The sequence below is a fragment of the Pundamilia nyererei genome, unplaced genomic scaffold (assembly GCF_000239375.1).
Source record: "Pundamilia nyererei isolate P.nyererei 1_Seehausen unplaced genomic scaffold, PunNye1.0 scaffold00004, whole genome shotgun sequence".
NCBI lineage: Eukaryota > Metazoa > Chordata > Actinopteri > Cichliformes > Cichlidae > Pundamilia > Pundamilia nyererei.
In genome coordinates, this window is record NW_005187405.1 from 2,314,909 (window position 1) to 2,332,655 (window position 17,747).

General features: G+C 42.1%; 1 protein-coding gene across 7 annotated transcripts in view; it reads left to right on the forward strand.

Moving 5' to 3' along the window:
- ptprsb (protein tyrosine phosphatase receptor type Sb) overlaps window positions 1-17,747 on the forward strand; it is a 68,555-nt gene that overhangs the window by 12,865 nt on the left and 37,943 nt on the right. For 4 of the 7 annotated variants that reach the window (XM_005721127.1, XM_005721131.1, XM_013912266.1 and 1 more), the window contains exons 2-5: window positions 531-744; window positions 4,075-4,220; window positions 5,555-5,696; window positions 14,500-14,688. In XM_005721127.1, the coding sequence (XP_005721184.1) occupies window positions 600-744; window positions 4,075-4,220; window positions 5,555-5,696; window positions 14,500-14,688 (622 nt within the window). In that variant the 5' untranslated portion in view covers window positions 531-599. Of the gene's footprint in view, window positions 1-530; window positions 745-4,074; window positions 4,224-5,554; window positions 5,697-14,499; window positions 14,689-17,747 lie in introns of all 7 variants that reach the window. The other 3 variants (XM_005721128.1, XM_005721129.1, XM_005721130.1) reach the window with 1 other exon arrangement.

Genomic DNA, 17,747 nt, shown 5'->3' on the forward strand with positions numbered 1-17,747 from the left:
GATGTATTATTGCATTAACACTTTTATGTGGCACCAGAAAACTAAAATACTGAACGCTAGGAAGGAATTAGGCCAGAGCAAAATGAAATTATTAGGACGTCTTAGAAAAAAAAAGAACTTAAAACTGTATCATTGCAGCTCATTTCACGGCTCACTAGAAAAGAAGACTTATTAATACAGAAGCAGTATGCTGGAAACTATTTCGGTCTGTTTCTTGTCATAGTTATTGAGCAGTGGCTCTATTGTTCTGGTATTAGTTCAGCCAGAGCTGGCCTGCTTGAGCTGTTAATCCCAAGTCAGAAGTGCTCTGACTAAATCAAAAGACCTAATCCTGCATTAGCATGAATATGTCTTTAATTTTCTTCGTGTTTTTATTATTTTTTCTACATTAGTATAAAGTATTGTATGTTTTCCCTCTTCCTTCATGGTGCGTTGACATTTCAGATGCTGCTCTAAAAGCAGAATGATGAATCAGAGGTGACGGAAATATGCCTGACCTTCCTTCTTTTTTTTTTCTCTTGTGTCTGCAGAGTGCCTATCCCTGTTGAGTGAAGCCCTACTCAAATCTCCGTCATCTCTAACCAATCCACGGTGGTGCCATGCCTCGGCCCAAGACTGGTGGAGTCCTGGCCCAGGCCAGAAGGCCAATCCTGGGGCTGTGGATTAGCCTATCTCCCCTGTGTCTGCTGTTGCCTTTGATTATCCTGCTAACCAGACCTTTGAGCAGCGTGGGTGAAGCACTAGGTACATCTATCTATCTATCTATCTATCTATCTATCTATCTATCTGTCTATCTATCTGTCTATCTGTCTATCTGTCTGTCTGTGTCTATTTATGTGTTGGTAGTCTTTTTTTGTCTTTTTGTCTTTTTCTTGGTTGAATGGCAGCTGGTATATTGTCAGCAATGAATGCGAGGCACAGACGTGTATATATGTGGCTGTGTGTGTGTGTGTGCGTCTTTGATTCTGTGTGTGTGTGTATGTGAGTCTATGTGTGCGGTGTGTGTTGTATATGTGTGTGTGTGTGTGTGTGTGTATGAGAGGAGTGGATCCAGGCCCGTCAGCACATCATCTTAGGGCTGTAGCGTTGTTAATGTGTTGTGATAAGCCAGGAGGTTCCATCAGCATGTTCCTCATCATCTCCTTGATTACAACATTTCCACAAATTTCCTGCCTCAGTTGGCCACACACATAGGATACACAAATGCACACACACACACAGCTGTCAGAGCGCTGAAAATGTTACTAAACTGATATATTTAGATTTTCTTGGATAAGAAGGTAAGATAGGTTAAAGACAGAGATGGCACCTCTCACCATTAGATACGGCAGTTGCCTCGTGCATTTTTTTTTTTCATCTCCCATTTGCGTAACCAATTTGCGTCCACGGTTCTTTTATAAGACTGACATCATATCTGAAATCTTTTTATATTCAGTGAAGAGAAAAAAAATTACACAACAGCCAACTTTCAGCTGAAATGTTGTGGGACTGAATATTGCTGCTTTTTGACCACCTACAGTGTTGCTCAGCAGAGCAGATAGTATTGTGGAGGGGAAAATAATCTTTCTTTCCCTGTAGATCCAAATCTCTCTAGCTTTCTGAGTAACGAAGGAGATAAAATCATAACTGGAATTCTTCCATTAACAATATGTATAGCAGAACAATGACCAAATTAGCCTAGGTAAACAGATTACACCATATAATGGACAATAAGTACTTCTAAAAACGAGAGATTTGCTAGTAGGCCCTCAGTGCCTCTGAGTATTTACTGGTTCAACTCAGCTCTTTTCCAAATTATTGAAAATTAATTTCAGATATTATGCTTCACCATCACTTTGTCGAATTTTATGCAAAACATGGTTAGCGTTTCCCTGACAGCGATCCTCTTCCGAGACAGTGTTCCTTTTATTTTCGTCTCTTATGTGCCCAGCAACACATCGTACTCTGCAGTCATCATCTTTGTATCACAGGAGGTTTTATTTTTAAATTTCCTTTCATTTTTGTCACGCATTTAGCCAGGAAATGCAAACAAAGTTGACAACAAAAAACACACAATCAGGAAGAGATGCATTATTAAAGTGGCTTAAGGGCTTGTCAGACCACAGCTGGTTGCACTAATACCTTTGCCATAAGTAGCGTCTTTTAGAGCTGTACATTTCACAAGAGGTTACTCTAATTCCCCCAAAAGAAATTTTCCAACCCAAACTTGTTCCTCTTTAGCCCACAGCGTTACTTGAAACAAGCTCCGAACTCATTTATGGCACTACGCCTGCAGGTGCCAGCTGTATCTCAGCTCAGCAGCAGTCAGTCTTTCAGTCAAATGATTACCGGTTACAAAGGTGCTCCCTTAAAAACAGACAATAGGTATTTCAGTGGTAGACCATCCTGTTCCGTGGAAACAGAGTGGGACTTGGTATTAAAGAGCCACGGTTTCTCATTAGTGCCTCTTTTTTCGGGGCAGCTTTCTGGAATCTTCCTCTCATAACTAGTTGCTGTTCAGTCCACATCCATCCAGAGCCAGTAGCTTGTAGGGCTTTTCTCTGGCTTTCAAAAGAGGCTTAAGTGGTAACACTGCCAGTGGGGTAGGTTTTGCACGCGGATTGGTGTTGAAGTACATTAAAAAGAACATAGAAAACGTTTTGGACTCAAAGTAAAGCCACCGAAAACCATGTTCAATCCCTAAGAAGAACATGAAATTCATTCATAACCCTATAGGATGGAGAAAGCAGTTTCAGCCATGGCATTTAGTCTTTTTTGATTTTTTTTTTTTTGATAGTTCTTATATTGTTGTCAGAAAAAACCAGCAGCCTGCTCAATAGTCTGTGCTTTTCTAAGAGTCCTCAGAAAAAACTACCCTGCTCTTGAATCCCAAAATGGTGGGCATAAATTTGTTCTGATTGACTCTACTGTACCAGCTTTTTGCTTCTTCCTGTGCGGATTATGGCAAACCACTTTATTTCTGACATTCAGAGTGGGTCTTTAAGAGACAACACGGGGCAGTCGGGACAGGAGCAGTCTTTTGACATAATGTTATTCCAGTTACTGTCAAGGCACTGGGAAGTGTTCTGCATGGCTGTTAAACAACGAAGTGAGTAGGAGTGGGAAGACGTGCAAAAAGGCTTTAGAATCTGCTGGTGATTTCTTGATAGGCAGGGCTTCTTTTTTTTTGCTCCTGTGTGGTCTTCAGAGCAGAAGTGAATCAACACAGGCAGACCTCACCCACCCAGATGTAGGGGAGGAGGCATCCAGGTTGCCATGGTAAGGGTCATCCTGATTTCACCCTGATGGATAGCGGTGTTTCTGTAGCTGAGGAGGAGTTAAGCTGGGCGCCATGGAAACAGGCCACAGACAGATAGCAAAGGGTGGATGCATGAGGTTGTTTGACTGATCTGACTCAGCCGCTGTGAGAAGTGTAGGTTCGCTACGCCTGGCTCAATATCACACTTGGAAATTGCTGTTTTCGTCTTAGAGGGCGACCGCAGCGCTCATACGTCCTACCTAAGATGCTTTCGGCCTCCAAGATGAAATTGTCTCCTTGAGTCGACTCTGAAAATTAACAAAACCCTGTGCTGCTGTGTTCATTGTGTTTGCTAACATCATCAGGATCTCTGTGCAGTTCTTTGGCATGCACAGGCATAAAATGACACCTCTGATATTAATACATTTAAACCAATTATATGCTGTGAATTTGCAGCCAACACTTCACCTACCTGTGAAACACTCATGTGTCATGACAGCCTGTGCTGCATGAAATACAATGGCAGCCTGCCCTCGAGAAAGCAGAGAGACGGAGAGAGAGAAAGAGATGTTCCTGTGAAGCCCAGCCCCATCTTTTATTTATGGCCCACAGGAAGTCCTTCAGTTTGTCCTCTAGATGATACCCAGGAAGTAAGCACAACACATAGCCATCAGAACACAAGTCGGCCTGACCAGTCACTGACAGTGAAATGGGGCGTGGTCAGCGGGGACGGTTGTTGCTGGTTGTGGAGTTCATTTGTAGCCCTCTGGTGTCTTGTTTTAATTTTCCCCCATCCCTCACTCATTTTTCTCCCTCCTTTTCTCTCTCTCTCTTAGCTCCCCCAAAATTCACCAAGACTCCCACAGACCAGATCGGAGTATCAGGAGGTGTAGCATCATTTGTGTGCCAAGCCACAGGCAATCCCAAGCCCTCTGTCTACTGGAACAAGAAGGGCAAGAAGGTCAACTCCCAGCGTATCGAGGTGGTTGTCACAGTGCTCAATGTTCAACTCCTACTGTAACTGCATGACAGATATGAATATGCAAATCCATTAAAAAACATGCATATTATTTGAATGTATACATTAATTACAACCTTGACGTTACACTGTAAATAAATTTATACAGAGAGTGGATAGGCGAAAAACTGTTAAGATAAAACTTTGTTATGTATGTGAGAAATAGTTTTTTTTCCAGTTATTTTTTTTAAATTTTAATATAAAATACTAAAAATATGTTTTGGAATCAAGGTATGTTCACAAATTTTTGAAATACACAGACTGGTATCTTTGATGTGTCTAATTAAATAAGAGGCTACACCAGTGCGCTGATTAGCTTAGCTTAGCATACAGAATGGTAGCTGGGTGAAGCAGCTATTCGTTCTTTTTAAGTCTCTGAAAATAAAAATATAAAGGTAATTCATTGTTTGTTTAATCTGTACAATAAGTATAATATGCCAAACGTATTAAAGGGTTTATTATTATTGTTTTTACATGCTAAATCAGTACTCTACGCATGCAATTAGCCAGCTAGCTTGTCTATGCTGAAGCTAAGTGTAGCGCACACCTTCTTTAATGCTGATCTAAGTTAACTGACCTCTTGGCTGCAGCTCCAAAGTTAAACAGGCGGTATCAGTATTATCAAGAAGATAAAGAGACCCAACATTTAAACTATTAGTGAAAAATAATTGTTTAAAAATACATGTTTCCAATATACAGTAGATCACAAGGTTCCATTAAACGTCCGATCATTTTACAAACCTAAAATAAAACTAATCAATGGACCCTTAAGTATTACTGACTTTACTTCCTATTGAATTTACATATTGCTGTCATGGAGCTATACAGCAGCCTAGTCCAGAGAGTAAATTCTTGTGGCTCAGTAGAGGCCTGACTGTGTATTGATCCTGTGACCTAATGGTTAGAAATACTCAGTTTCTACCAGAGGACCTCATTCAACCCCCCCATCTCAGTAAGTATCAACCCAGATGAAGTGTATTTGTGCAAGAAACTGCCTCCTTCTTTACCCGCTCCAGGTAAATGTGTGAGCACAGGTAAATGTTTTGTATCTGTGCCTGACCTCTAGCATTTCCGTAGAGAAGAGCAAACAAAATCATTATTTGTATTTATTATTATTATTTGTATTTCTTTTTTTCTGGTGGGGCATGATGAAGTGCTTAGCTGTAATTGTTGTGATATTAACACAACACACACTGGGCCGAGGTGCTGACATGCAACATTATAGTCAGCTGCTCTAATAGTAGGGTTTATGTGCCTCCTCTGCTGTGACTAATATGTCTTGTTCTGTGGCTGTCCAGACCATAGAGTTTGATGATGGTGCAGGTGCTGTGCTGAGGATCCAACCACTTAGAGGTCCCCGAGATGAGAACACCTACGAGTGTGTGGCACGTAACAGCGTAGACGAGAAGTCTGTCACTGCAAAGCTGTCCATTATCAGAGGTAAGACAAACAAAAACCCCTCACATATACTGTACACACACACGCACACACACTGTCTACTCAAGAGGTGCTTTCTTTTGCACGCTAGCCTTCAACCGGCATCCCTGCTTCACTGAGCTGTCAGTCGTAGATGTAACAGCGAAGCAGGGCCGCACCCTGCCAGCACAGGAGGCTGCAGGGAGCTGCTCTTTTTATAGTCCCTCTGAGTGCAGCGAGCGTGATCTGGCCACAGAGAGGGCCAGCTAGCATGCTAGCTAAGGGGCATTTTAGCAAACTGTACCGGCTTGCTCTAAACGTTGCACTTCCCGTCCAGAGCGAGGGTGTTAATCGAATGTACACTGGCCCCTTGAAGGAAAACTTATCTAATGTGGAGCTCCAACATGTTATGGACTAAAATTGCAGCATGTGGCTGATAGCTTGGCATGAGAGCACCTACCATCTACCCAGCACAGCAGGAATGAAAGAAGAAACAGAGGCATGACTGCTCAGGCTGTTAATACATGAAGGAAAATCAAGGGATTACGCCCTGGTTTGGCAAAGAACCTTTGCTCGCTAGGAGTAAATAAGGAGGAAAAAGGGAAAAGGGGGGATGGAAGAGGTCAAATGGAGATGATGGAAGATGAAAAGATGGCAGTAAGTTGCGTAACACAGCAGGATGCTGTGAAACAAAAGAGATTGAATGGGATGTCATAGGAGATGAGGTTTGGTGGGAGGTGGGGGTGTAGGAGTGAAGGAGATGGATGAGGATTGTGGAGCTGGCAGGGCGGTGTGGTAAGCAGAAGGCTGGTAGCCCAGGGAATAGACTCCTGTCCATCTGTTACCCAGCCCATCCTCTCTGCACACACAGCCCCAATCTAAAGCACATTACCACATAAACTACACCTCGAGGGCGAGCTTCCCAGTGTGTGTGTGTGTGTGTGTGTGTGTGGTCGTGTTCGTGTGTGGGTGGTAGTGTGTTCCTGGTGCCATAACCTATTCTCTCAACACGTTCTGTGTACGGTGATGTCCCCATCCCTTCAGTGACATTACAATCTTCAGTCTTTGAGAGCAGAGTGAAGGGTAGCAATGAATAAGATAATATTTCACCGAGAGTACCAATCAGAATCAGAGCTGACTGTAGCTGTAATAGTTAGATTTGGCCTGAATGATCATGCACAGGCACGTCTCTGGCATTCAGTTGGCAATAAAGGCAATCATTTTGTGTATATATTATTTTTTTGAGAGTTTTATGCTGCTTAGAAATTTGTTGCACATCAGCCATTTTTTGTAAGCTGTCCCTTTAACGTATCAGGGCGCATGAAGTCATTCTGGAAAGTGCTGCACATCAAACAACGGTGTAGGCTGGTTGTCAAGGTTGTCCACTAATCCCGGGGTTGGTGTTTTAATCCCTGGCCATTACCCTCGGACAATACACTAAACCCACAGTTGCTAGTGATTCCTGTTGAAAACCTTGATTTGCGTGAGCTGAGGTTAAAATTTTAACATGATGAACAATTTATTTTTAGATGATTAATGCCTGTGTATTTTAAATCAAACTTTTCAGAAAATTTTAAAGTAAAGATATAAAATAAAATAAAAGTTTGTTGCCAAGATGTTTCTAAGTGTTTTTAAATTTATATTCAAAAGTAAATCTAAAGCTTCTTTGCTCTATATATACATAAACACGAGGAGAGGGATTTAAATTACCTGCAAGTTACTGCGCAGTTTTACTTCAACTTTACACAGTGACGGCACCTCCTCCTACTTCAAACATGACAGGATACTCCCAGTGTCTTGCACCCATGCAGCCTACTGTAGGCTCAGTGATGTTCTGCAGAATAGATCATGTCATCCAAGAATGCTGTTAAGTGCACAAATGTCTGCAGAAATTGTGCTTGGGTCAGTCTTTAAAAAAGAACCAGTCCATCGTAGAAAAGGTCCACCACTGAAGTAGAAAAAAGGCTTTCCATTACTGGCCAAAACCCTTCCACTTCCACTGAAAAGTCTTTTTCATCCACTGATGTGCTTTATCTCATCGTTCTGTATAATGGTGGACTAGGACTAATAGCAATTTCGTACAGAGTGAGGGGCTTGCAGTTGGCCACAGGATATTTACTGCTGCACTGTTGGCTGCCTAATGGGTGGAGATGTGGTAGGTTATGGGCCTTCACCAACATCATCATCATCTTTATCATCCTCACACATTACCTGTAAAATGACCTTTTTTCCTCCTTATATCTTTCTTTCTTTAACTCCAGGAGCCGTACTTTGGCCCTACAGCAATATCCGTTTCTAATTTCTTCTCTTCTGTTTTATTCATGCTTTCATTTTCTTAGCCATCTATTCTGTCTGTCTGACTCTGTTTTTAACTCCTCCCGTTGCATTTCTACATGCCCTCCGCTGCTCCACCCCTTCTCCTTTCCATCCCAGCTGCTCTTTTCTATGGACACTGCAGTTGTGTTGCTCTCCCTTCAGGAGACATGAATATCTGCAGCTCTGCATGTTTGAAAGCCTCTTGTGGGCGAGAGATTCTCATCACCGCAGCGCTGTATGTGTGTGCACTGGTAAGCGTGCGCACGGGTGTGTGCGTGAGTGCATACATTTGTGTGCGTGTGTATGTCTGGTTTTGTGCAAAGTAATCCTGATTATACTCACCTCCCAGTGTCCCATTTTAGGAGAAAGGCAGGCGGGGGATGGGGGAGAAACAGGGTGAGAGAGAGAGAGAGAGAAGAGGGAAGAGAGATGTTCTGCCACCACGGCAAACACCCTTCATATGAACAACAGAGTCAGATCAGTGATTCCCCCTAGGCGTCTGCTGCATTGGCAGGCCGGCGGCTCAAGCAGCATTTCGGTCTGGAAACAACTAAGAGTATCTACTCAGCCTGCAGGAGGATTACACTCCTCGAGTGGAGAACTGGCTGTTTCATCATTTTTAACCCCTCGTCTTTGCTGTTTATATTTGGTCCTTCTTTCATTTTTTAAATTCTTCTTGAATGTTTATATGTGGTTCGGGAATCAGCCTTACATGTGGGATCCTGTTTAGTCCTGGCCCCCTAAAGTAGGGCACACAATGGTGAAGACACATGGGTTTTTCATGTGATTGGTCTACAAAGTCTGCATTTGCATTGCATTGTGATCTATTATCATAAAGGTCTATTAGCATTTAAAGTGCTCCCCTTCAGCCCTCCTGCAGTCAATAGGAGTCAAAGCATTAGAGCCTCTGAAGACTGCTGAGTGCGAGCAGATTAATCCTGAATCAGGCTCCCCGAGATCGGCTTTTATTCAGACTTCTTTCATGCACATGGCCATTTCCCACTGAAATGAACTGAGAGATGAATAGGCAACCTGTTTCTTAACTGGGAGAAATAATGATTTTTTTCCGCGGGGAAGCGGGCGTGTTTGTGTATGAATGTGGGAGAGAGAGAGAGTATCTGTTTGGGTTTCTGTGCGCGTGAGACGGAAATACAAAGAGGCACGGGGAAAGAAAACCTGGATTCATGTTTGTTTGTTTGCATCATATGCATTATGTGTTTGACCCTTTGGGTGTTTGTGTCTTTCCGTTCTACTGCCGCATGCGTGTGTGCATGCACGGACACACAAATTGCATATTTGCCCAGAACTGGTTGGCTCTACTGACTGGTTTTGGGCACTAGGCCTGATTGCCCTTCTGCAAACATAACCAGGCCAAAATGTACGCGCTCAACCTCTTGATACACACAAATACACACAAACACAAAGCTCCGGGGAACAATGCTGCTCGACCCTTGCCAATGTTCCCCCAAACGCTGTTGACACACAGAGTGTTTGTATACACATGCCACATTTTTCCATAGGCTATCTTATCAATTTAACCAGGAGATGAAAAATAAGCGGCACTTTTGTGCAGCAGTGTTTGCTCTTGATAAATGATTCATTTTAGAGGAAAGTGTGATCAAGGCCATGCCCGCAGTATCTATTTCAAGCGGTCGCTGACTCATCCAGGAGCCTGGCTGAATACCTGTAGCTCCATATTCTCCTCTCTGGTGAACTGTACTTTAGTGTCCTGTACTGTGGAATGGGTTATCTGCATCTGCGGGGCAGTGCTGTTGCTGCTGTGTTTGTGTCCTTTTAATTGAACCAGTCTATTAAAACAGCTGGCTTTGGTTTTAACAAAGCTGTTTCCTACATTTTGCCCTTTAAAGAAGGGTTTTGTTATCTTATGTTGCTCTACAGTTCAGTGGAAAAGGCATTAGAGACCTTGCAAACTGATGCCTTCTAATTACTATTATATTATATTATATTATATTATATTATATTATATTATACTTTGATGATGATCAGGTCCATAGACGGATAATTTTCTTATTTATGAGTGATGATATAAAAAAGTTAAATTAATTACAATTACAAATGAAAATGTCAGTGTTAACAAACTGAATGAATTAAAGAAATTAGGACATTTTTTTAACTTACCTCATTAATGCAGCTACCATCTTGGCATTAGTGTTAGGGTATTAAACACGAGGATTTAATATAAGATAATTCATAGACGTTTAAAACAACCATGAAACATTAACTATCATGAAATGTTAATCAAATAAAGCAACAGATGAGGGTTAAAAAGGCCATTCTTTAACAGGCACTCACTTTCCGTCTGTATCTAAGAAATATGAGAGCCCAGGTAAGGGCAAGCAGGATATTTTAGATAATTAAAGCTGTTTTTCTAACACAGCTTTGTATATATCATAACATCATAAGGATTGTGCCATCCTTTTGAGGTTTTAGATCATCAAACATCTTTGTCAAATTGTAATATTACACAAAGATAACCTGAGAAAATGTAAAGAGAAAATCTTTTCATTTCATTTCCAAACCCCCTAACCCCTAACACAAATCCTGTGTAAAAGGAAAAAAAGGAAAAAATTAATTGTCTCTGAACCTAATACCTGATAGTGCTACCCTTAGCCCAAGGAACTGCAATCAAGCATTTGTGCAACGAGTCTTTCATTTCGCTGTGGAGGAGATTTGGCCCACTCCTCAGAATTATTTTAATGCAGCCACAGTGGAGGGTTTCTGAGCGTGAAAAAGGTTACGCCAAAACATCTCATTGAAGGCCAGGTTTTGATTAGGTGTCTCCAAAGCTTCTTTTTCTTTTTTTGAGCTATTCAGAGGTGGACTTGCTGGTGTGTTTCGGATCATTGTCCTGCTACTTGAGCTTCTGGACACAAACTGTGGCCCACACATACTCCTCCAGGATTTTCTGGTGGAGAGCAGAATTCATGGTTCCATCAATCACAGTGTCGCCCTGAAGCAGCAAAGCAGCCCCAGACCATCACACTACCACCACTATGCTTGACTGTTGGTATGATGTTCTTTTTACAAAGGACAACAAATCAGTATGGATTTAAAGGAGCTTGCAAAGAAAAGCGTCTGGACTTCTTTAAGTTACTTGAAGACGTTTCACCTCTCATCCGAGAAGCTTCTTCAGTTCTAAGGTCAAATGGCTTCTCGGATGAGAGGTGAAACGTCTTCAAGCAACTTAAAGAAGTCCAGACGCTTTTCTTTGCAAGCTCCTTTGACTACGATGACCTGGATGACTGAGAACCTTCACAGACAGTATGGATTTAACTTAAATGGGGAGCTAGCTTTAAAGGGAATGGAGTTAAAAATGTTCATTTTATACAGAGGATGAATTGGATGAACTGGGTGCTGCAGTAGAAGATAAACTCGGATTATTTTAAACAGTTAATGATGCAAAACAATTCTACTCAAGCTTGAAATGAGCAGATTTTTAAAGTTAAAATGACTAACTTAACCCTTGTTTGTTTTCTACACTGCTGAATATCCTTAGCTATCTGAAAAGCATCGTTGGGTTCTGGATGCTTGCAAAGATTCACTACTATTTTTCCTCTTTTTGTGGTATTTTACAGCACGGCAGTAAGTGTCTTTAATCCCTCTCTCTATCACTCTCTCTGTTTATCTGTCCGACTCTCTCCATTTCTTCTAATTCTCTCCAAGTGTTCAGTCCAAGGTCCACCCACACCATGTATTTGCAGCATTAATAAAGACCTGAGTGGAATATAGAGCCACACGCCCTACAGACACACACACGCATGCATTGTATATGCACATGCCTTGAGCCCAGTGCTGTGGTGTGCTCTAATTAACAGCCAGGGAGTCCATGTTGTGGTAGCTGGCAGAGTGATAAAAAGAGCATCTGAACCCTCTCAAGAGAGGGGTAGGATTCGGGGAGGGTAGAGGGGAGCAAATGTAGGCCTAGCATATTCCTCGCCTTTGGGAGTTCACCTTCTGACCTGCCCATTGATCTCCCTCTTCTCTTTCCTTTCTCTTCCTGTCTATTTCATCAGTGGCCATACCACTAGCCTCCATTCAGGTAGATCATTAGTATTGATCTGTCAGGGAAGATCAATACTGAAGGGTTGGGGTGGGGGGGGGGGTCTCAGAAGTGTTAGCGTGGTCCACTCTGCCCACTCCAGTCTCTGCTGTCTGATGGCTCCTGTCTTCACGAGGCCTAATTGTTGCACTAAACATCTTGATCATCAAGTTTTGATTCCTCTCTTGCATTTTTGTGGCATTTCTCCACTTTCTCTTCTCAGGCGCAGCATCAGCAACAGCTTGACATTCCTATCTGACGAGGTCTCTCTAGCGCTGATGACTGTAGAAAGAGAGAAAGAGAGCGATAGATCCTATCTCAACTCAGCCTCTCATCCCCATCACAGAGTGTGTGGGAACAGATGGTATATGTCTGTCATGTGGTTAGGTAGCAGGGGGCCCGGAGGAGGAGTGGAGGAGAGGAAAAACACACAGACAGTTGACGTGGCCATGGTCTGCATCTTGGACTGCGTTCAGCTCCAGATATGTCTGTGATTCTGGGCTCAAGCAAAGCAAACTTTAGCAGGTTTTGTTTTGCCTGACAATCAAGATGTTCCGATGGGTTTGATTTATTAGCCAAGGAAATTGCCATCTCGTTGCTTCGCTGCTGCGGGAATGTGGATTTATAATTATAGTTCCAGGTATGGAGGAGGTGTCTGTGTGCATGTGTGAGAAAGAGAGAGTGGTTTAAAGGGTAAGGAGGAAAGGAAGCAGGAGGGCTGATGGATGCTTGATTACGTGTCTGGCCATCTGGACTGTTGTCACTGAGACTCTTAATCCCATTCACCAGAGAAAGTGTATGTGAACGTGTTTGTGTATGTGTGTGTGCGAAATAGAAAGCAACTGCTTTTTTGCGTGCACACACTTATTTTCCTGGATATGTGCGATCGTGCCGCTCAACATTATTCGACACTTTGCAGAAATCTGTGAAGATGCTAATGAGAACATAGCCATAGAAGCAAATATGTACACACAGCCAACACACAAACACACACACACACTTGTCCTCAGCTCCTACAACGTAATAAGACATATCCAGACGCATTCAGACACATCCCAGATCGGCCTCTCTAATCGTTGGTACATTTTAACAATTACTGCTAACAAGTCCTTATTACCCCCAGTGCCCTGCCCCTCCTCTGGTCCCAGCTTCTAATTGCCGCTGCTGTTTCTGAGCAGCTTTCTGCATAGTTATTAGACAGGAATCATTAGCACCACATAACACAGAACCACACCTTTGAAAACTCGTAGTTCATCGCCACCGCCACCAAACACCTGTAATTCTAGGTTAGTAATGTACTGCAAAGCCTGTGTGTGTGTATTTGTGTGTGTGTGCGTGTGTGTGTGTGTGTGTAGGCACTTAAGTAACTCCTGCTGACTGGGCGGTATGTTTATACTCTTCCAGAAATGGCCTGTCAAACACACAGAAAAATCCTAGCTGTGTTTCTGCCCGCCTGCTATATCACCTAATGACTAGCTAGCTGTAGGAATGAACACACAACTTTGATCACCAAGGCTATAGTGGCTCTGCTGTCTTTGCTGATATCTTTGCTTTCATAAGCCTACTAATGTTTAAGCAGCTATGAGGGGGGAGCTTTCACATCACTGCATGTGTGGGAAAGGAAGGACTGAATGCATGGCAGTAGAAGCTGATACATCCGTTATTTGTTTTAGAAAAACTGAGCCTTCACTGTCCTCATGAAATAAGTACACATACTGCACTTCGCCCCACTCTAACCCTGTACTTTGATTTACACAGATTCAGAATCAGAATACTTTATTAATCCTGAAGGAAATTAGGGTTACAGCAGGCAGCACGCTAATGGCGCATGCGCACTTACAAAGTCATGGACCTCAGAGGATGTCCTATGGTGTCTGGCACAGGGACTTTGGGACTTTGGCAGCAAATCCTTTGGGTGCTGTGGTGGTTGCCGGTGGGGCTTCAGTAGAATCGTGTTTTTCAGGCATACTAAAGGATTTCTGAGGAATTTGGAGACGTGGTTAGCACCACAGGCTCTTTGTCTTGTACCTTGGGTTGTTTAGGAAAAGATTTTTGCAACATGGTGAGGCGTCTTGCTAAGGGAGGCTGGTGCTCCTGTTGCTATGGGTTGATGTGATTGGTTAGCAACAGTGTTGAAGGGTAGTATGTGTGAAAACAGCATGCACATGTGTTGTCATGTTTCCTAGCACTGCACTGTACTATATGGGGATGATCACTGTTCAGTGTATGACGTCTTCCTGTTTGCCTCTAGCACTAATTAGCAGATCGTAGCATGCTTACATGCTAAACTAATGGTCAAAACACAAGTCATTACATGTGCTAAATATACATGTTAGCTCCTGTTATCATATGTTACCAGCAGACATGCGCAAGTAGTGCAATTAGACATTTATATTTCATGTTTTAAATGCTGCATGTTTCATACTCTTTTCTTTCTCTTGATGCTTTCAGAGGACCTGTTGCCATTTGGCTTCCCTAGTATAGACATGGGCCCTCAGTTGAAAGTGGTGGAGCGGACAAGGACGGCCACCATGCTGTGCGCTGCCAGTGGCATCCCGGACCCCGAGATCTCCTGGTTCAAAGACTTCCTGCCTGTCGACCCCAGCACCAGCCAGGGTCGCATCAAACAGCTCAGATCAGGTGAGACAGGTGACTTTTAGTCAGACTCTTTGTATTTTCCACCAACGGAACCAACAGTGCATTTACAGCTTTGCACTTTTTTGCGATCAGGTAAATCCCTGTTGCTCTAAATTTGGTGATTATTTTAATTATGATTGAGGGATTACATGCTGTTCTCTAAGTTTATCTCTCTCCTTTGGGGGTATAAAACCTTTTTAAAGCCAATTTCATAAAAAAGGATAATTGTGCCATCCTTAAGCCATGAAAAAAATGTGCTGTTTATTAGCATTTGGGAGAACGGATTATAAAAAATATATATCACTTAAAAGGCAAAATTTGCTTTCCATTAAGTATCATAATTATAAGAAAAAAATAGCAGCATATAATTGTATAGTCATTTCAAATGGGTTCAGAAATTTCACATAGAATGAAACTGTCTTCCTCAATTTATCCCAAAGCAACCACAATATCCTCTTTTCTGATGTCAAATGTGTTTGGCGCTTCTTAAAATTAAGCATTTAACTGGTGATGCTTTTATTTTGACCCACTGCCTAAATGTGCGCGACATAGCTCAGTGTCCCAAAATGTGAAGGTAAGCTCACTTTACCAGAGACACAAAAAGAGAGCAAAGACGATGTGTCTGCATACCAAAGAATCACATTGTGCGCTTAAGACAGTTTATTCAGCTTTGTTTATGCTCTTCTGTATAGATGAGTACAGTGTCTCCAGGAGAAGGCAGAAACATTTTTTTTCTCAGCCTTTCCCACTCAGCTGTCCTCAGGGGGAATGAAAGTGATGGTGAAGCGAAACCATTTTGTTGTTGTTTCATCCATATTCTCTGTGCTGCTCCGGCCTGCCAGCTCTGATATATCCCTCCTGTCAGCCAATATCCTTTACTGATCACCAGTGCCCTCCGTTAGCTGTGTCTTTGCATTTCCATTTGCCGAATTTATAATGTTTAAATACATTCACCATGTTGTCCCAAGCAACAAGTTACCTTTCTTAATGGCTTGTGATCCATGTCAAAGAAATTCTAATGAGAGCTCCTATACAGTGTTTTATATCACTGTTTAGGACTGGTTAACAGCAATAAAACAAACCATGCTTTAGGGCATGGGAAACATTCTGGAGTTACAGTCTCTTTGTTCCCTTGTGTGCTCTTACTATATTTGGACATTTGAAGAGCACACAAGGAAATAAATATGTTTTACTCACAGCTTCAGGAAACTCAGCATCAGTAGATGTGGCCGGAGAAACAGGCTCTGGCAGGGACCGGGCATTGGCAGGTGTGGCGGAAATGCAGGCTCAAACTGCGGCTCTGCAGGGCACACAGCATCAGAGGGCTGGGGCTGCCAATTCCGGCATCAGGAACCACGCTTTCTCTTCTAGGGTGGAAGCGTGGTTCCTGATTCAGCTCGTCAAGAGCTGAATATGTGCAGCAGTAAAGAATATAAGCAGTGCTGACAACCCCATTTACCTATGAAACACAGAACAAAATTTAAAACAGACATGATTCTCAGAAAAAACCCAGGAGCTTGACAGTGTGGATACTTTACACAGACAACTGTAGTTAAACTACAGAATTATACAGTTTCTTTGTATTTCAAATTTTAAGACAAGGCTTTTTAGTTGAAGACTAATTAGTAGGTCTGGCAGTTGTACTTCTCATTTGGCTACCATGTTTGGCTAAGACTGGACTGGAGTGGAACTGCAATAAACCACTGGACAAAGCCATAATGTCTGCCTAATCTTAGATGGCATGCACAACCAGCTAAGATGTGTTAGTACAACACTTTGATACACCTTGAATCCTGGAAATAGATGAATATTAACTAAAGATGAGTTTAGTTTCCTATAGGTAGTGAACCAGCTAGCAGGAAAGCTAATGATTGCGGCTTATTGAAAGATAAATAAACGCATGTGTAATCCAGCCAGTTTCGTTTCTTTTTTCCTCGTTCATTCGTATTCTTCAAACACAGCTTATCGTCCAGTGCACGCTGCTCCAGCACCTGCAGAAATACACCGGCTGTTTCAAGTAGCCATAATTATGAAGAGAAACCCTAAATTGAGTTCTCTAAAGAAAAATAGGACTTTTAAACTTGCATATTCAGCAGAACAGTATTTTATTATTCACAATAAATTATATTCATTTCTTTTTATTCATTTTGGTCCCCTTGGTGCAACACCAAGTACAGAGCCTCCCCTGGTCACGCACGCAGAGCAAAGGGATGGCAAAGGACGGCCACGACCACTACTGACTAGTCTGGCACATACAACCAGTGGGGAAGCCCATTAGGGGAGCTGCACACATACTAGAACCGCAATTGCAATTATCCTATGACCTTCATGAACAATAAAAAAACAACAAATGTTGTCATTTACTGTTTCCTTTTCACATTGTGTACTTCTACATGGCAGTGGGGATATAGATAGATAGATAGATAGAATGAGTCAACCAAGTAAGAAGACTTAGAAGACATTTACTTCAAAGTAAAACAGGAAGCAACCAAAGTACCAATGCAAAACATGGAGGCAAGAAGACTCCCAATAAACACGAAAACAGAGACGGGGCAAATGCATAAACACAAAAAGACAAAGTCGAGGAAGGAATAGATAATGAAACGCTGAAGCAACCGAACACAGTCAAAAAATAACAAACTCAAAATAGGACCTGAGGCTTAACACAAACAAATAATTCAAATTTAAGAACAGTAAGGCAGTCTAAACTGGTACCCAAACCTCCCCAGAAATGAAACACCGAAAATCAAATAAAACAAAAAGAACTAATGCTGAAAATTACTAGAATGATAATGAAGTCAAGGTAGGAATCTAAAACTCCACCTAACAAAAAATCAAAGTACCAAACCCACATGTATAGACTAAGAATTTGAACCTCAAAATCCACACAAAGCACACGATAAGAGTGAGTGACCAGAAAACAAAGACTATCACTGTTATTACATCAGAATGTGCAGAAATAAAAAATTACAAAACATCAGTATCTGTGCCACCTCGGTAATGGTGGCAGCTTATACCACACCTGATCATCACTGGCCATGCTTTTGTTTTTTATTTTTTTT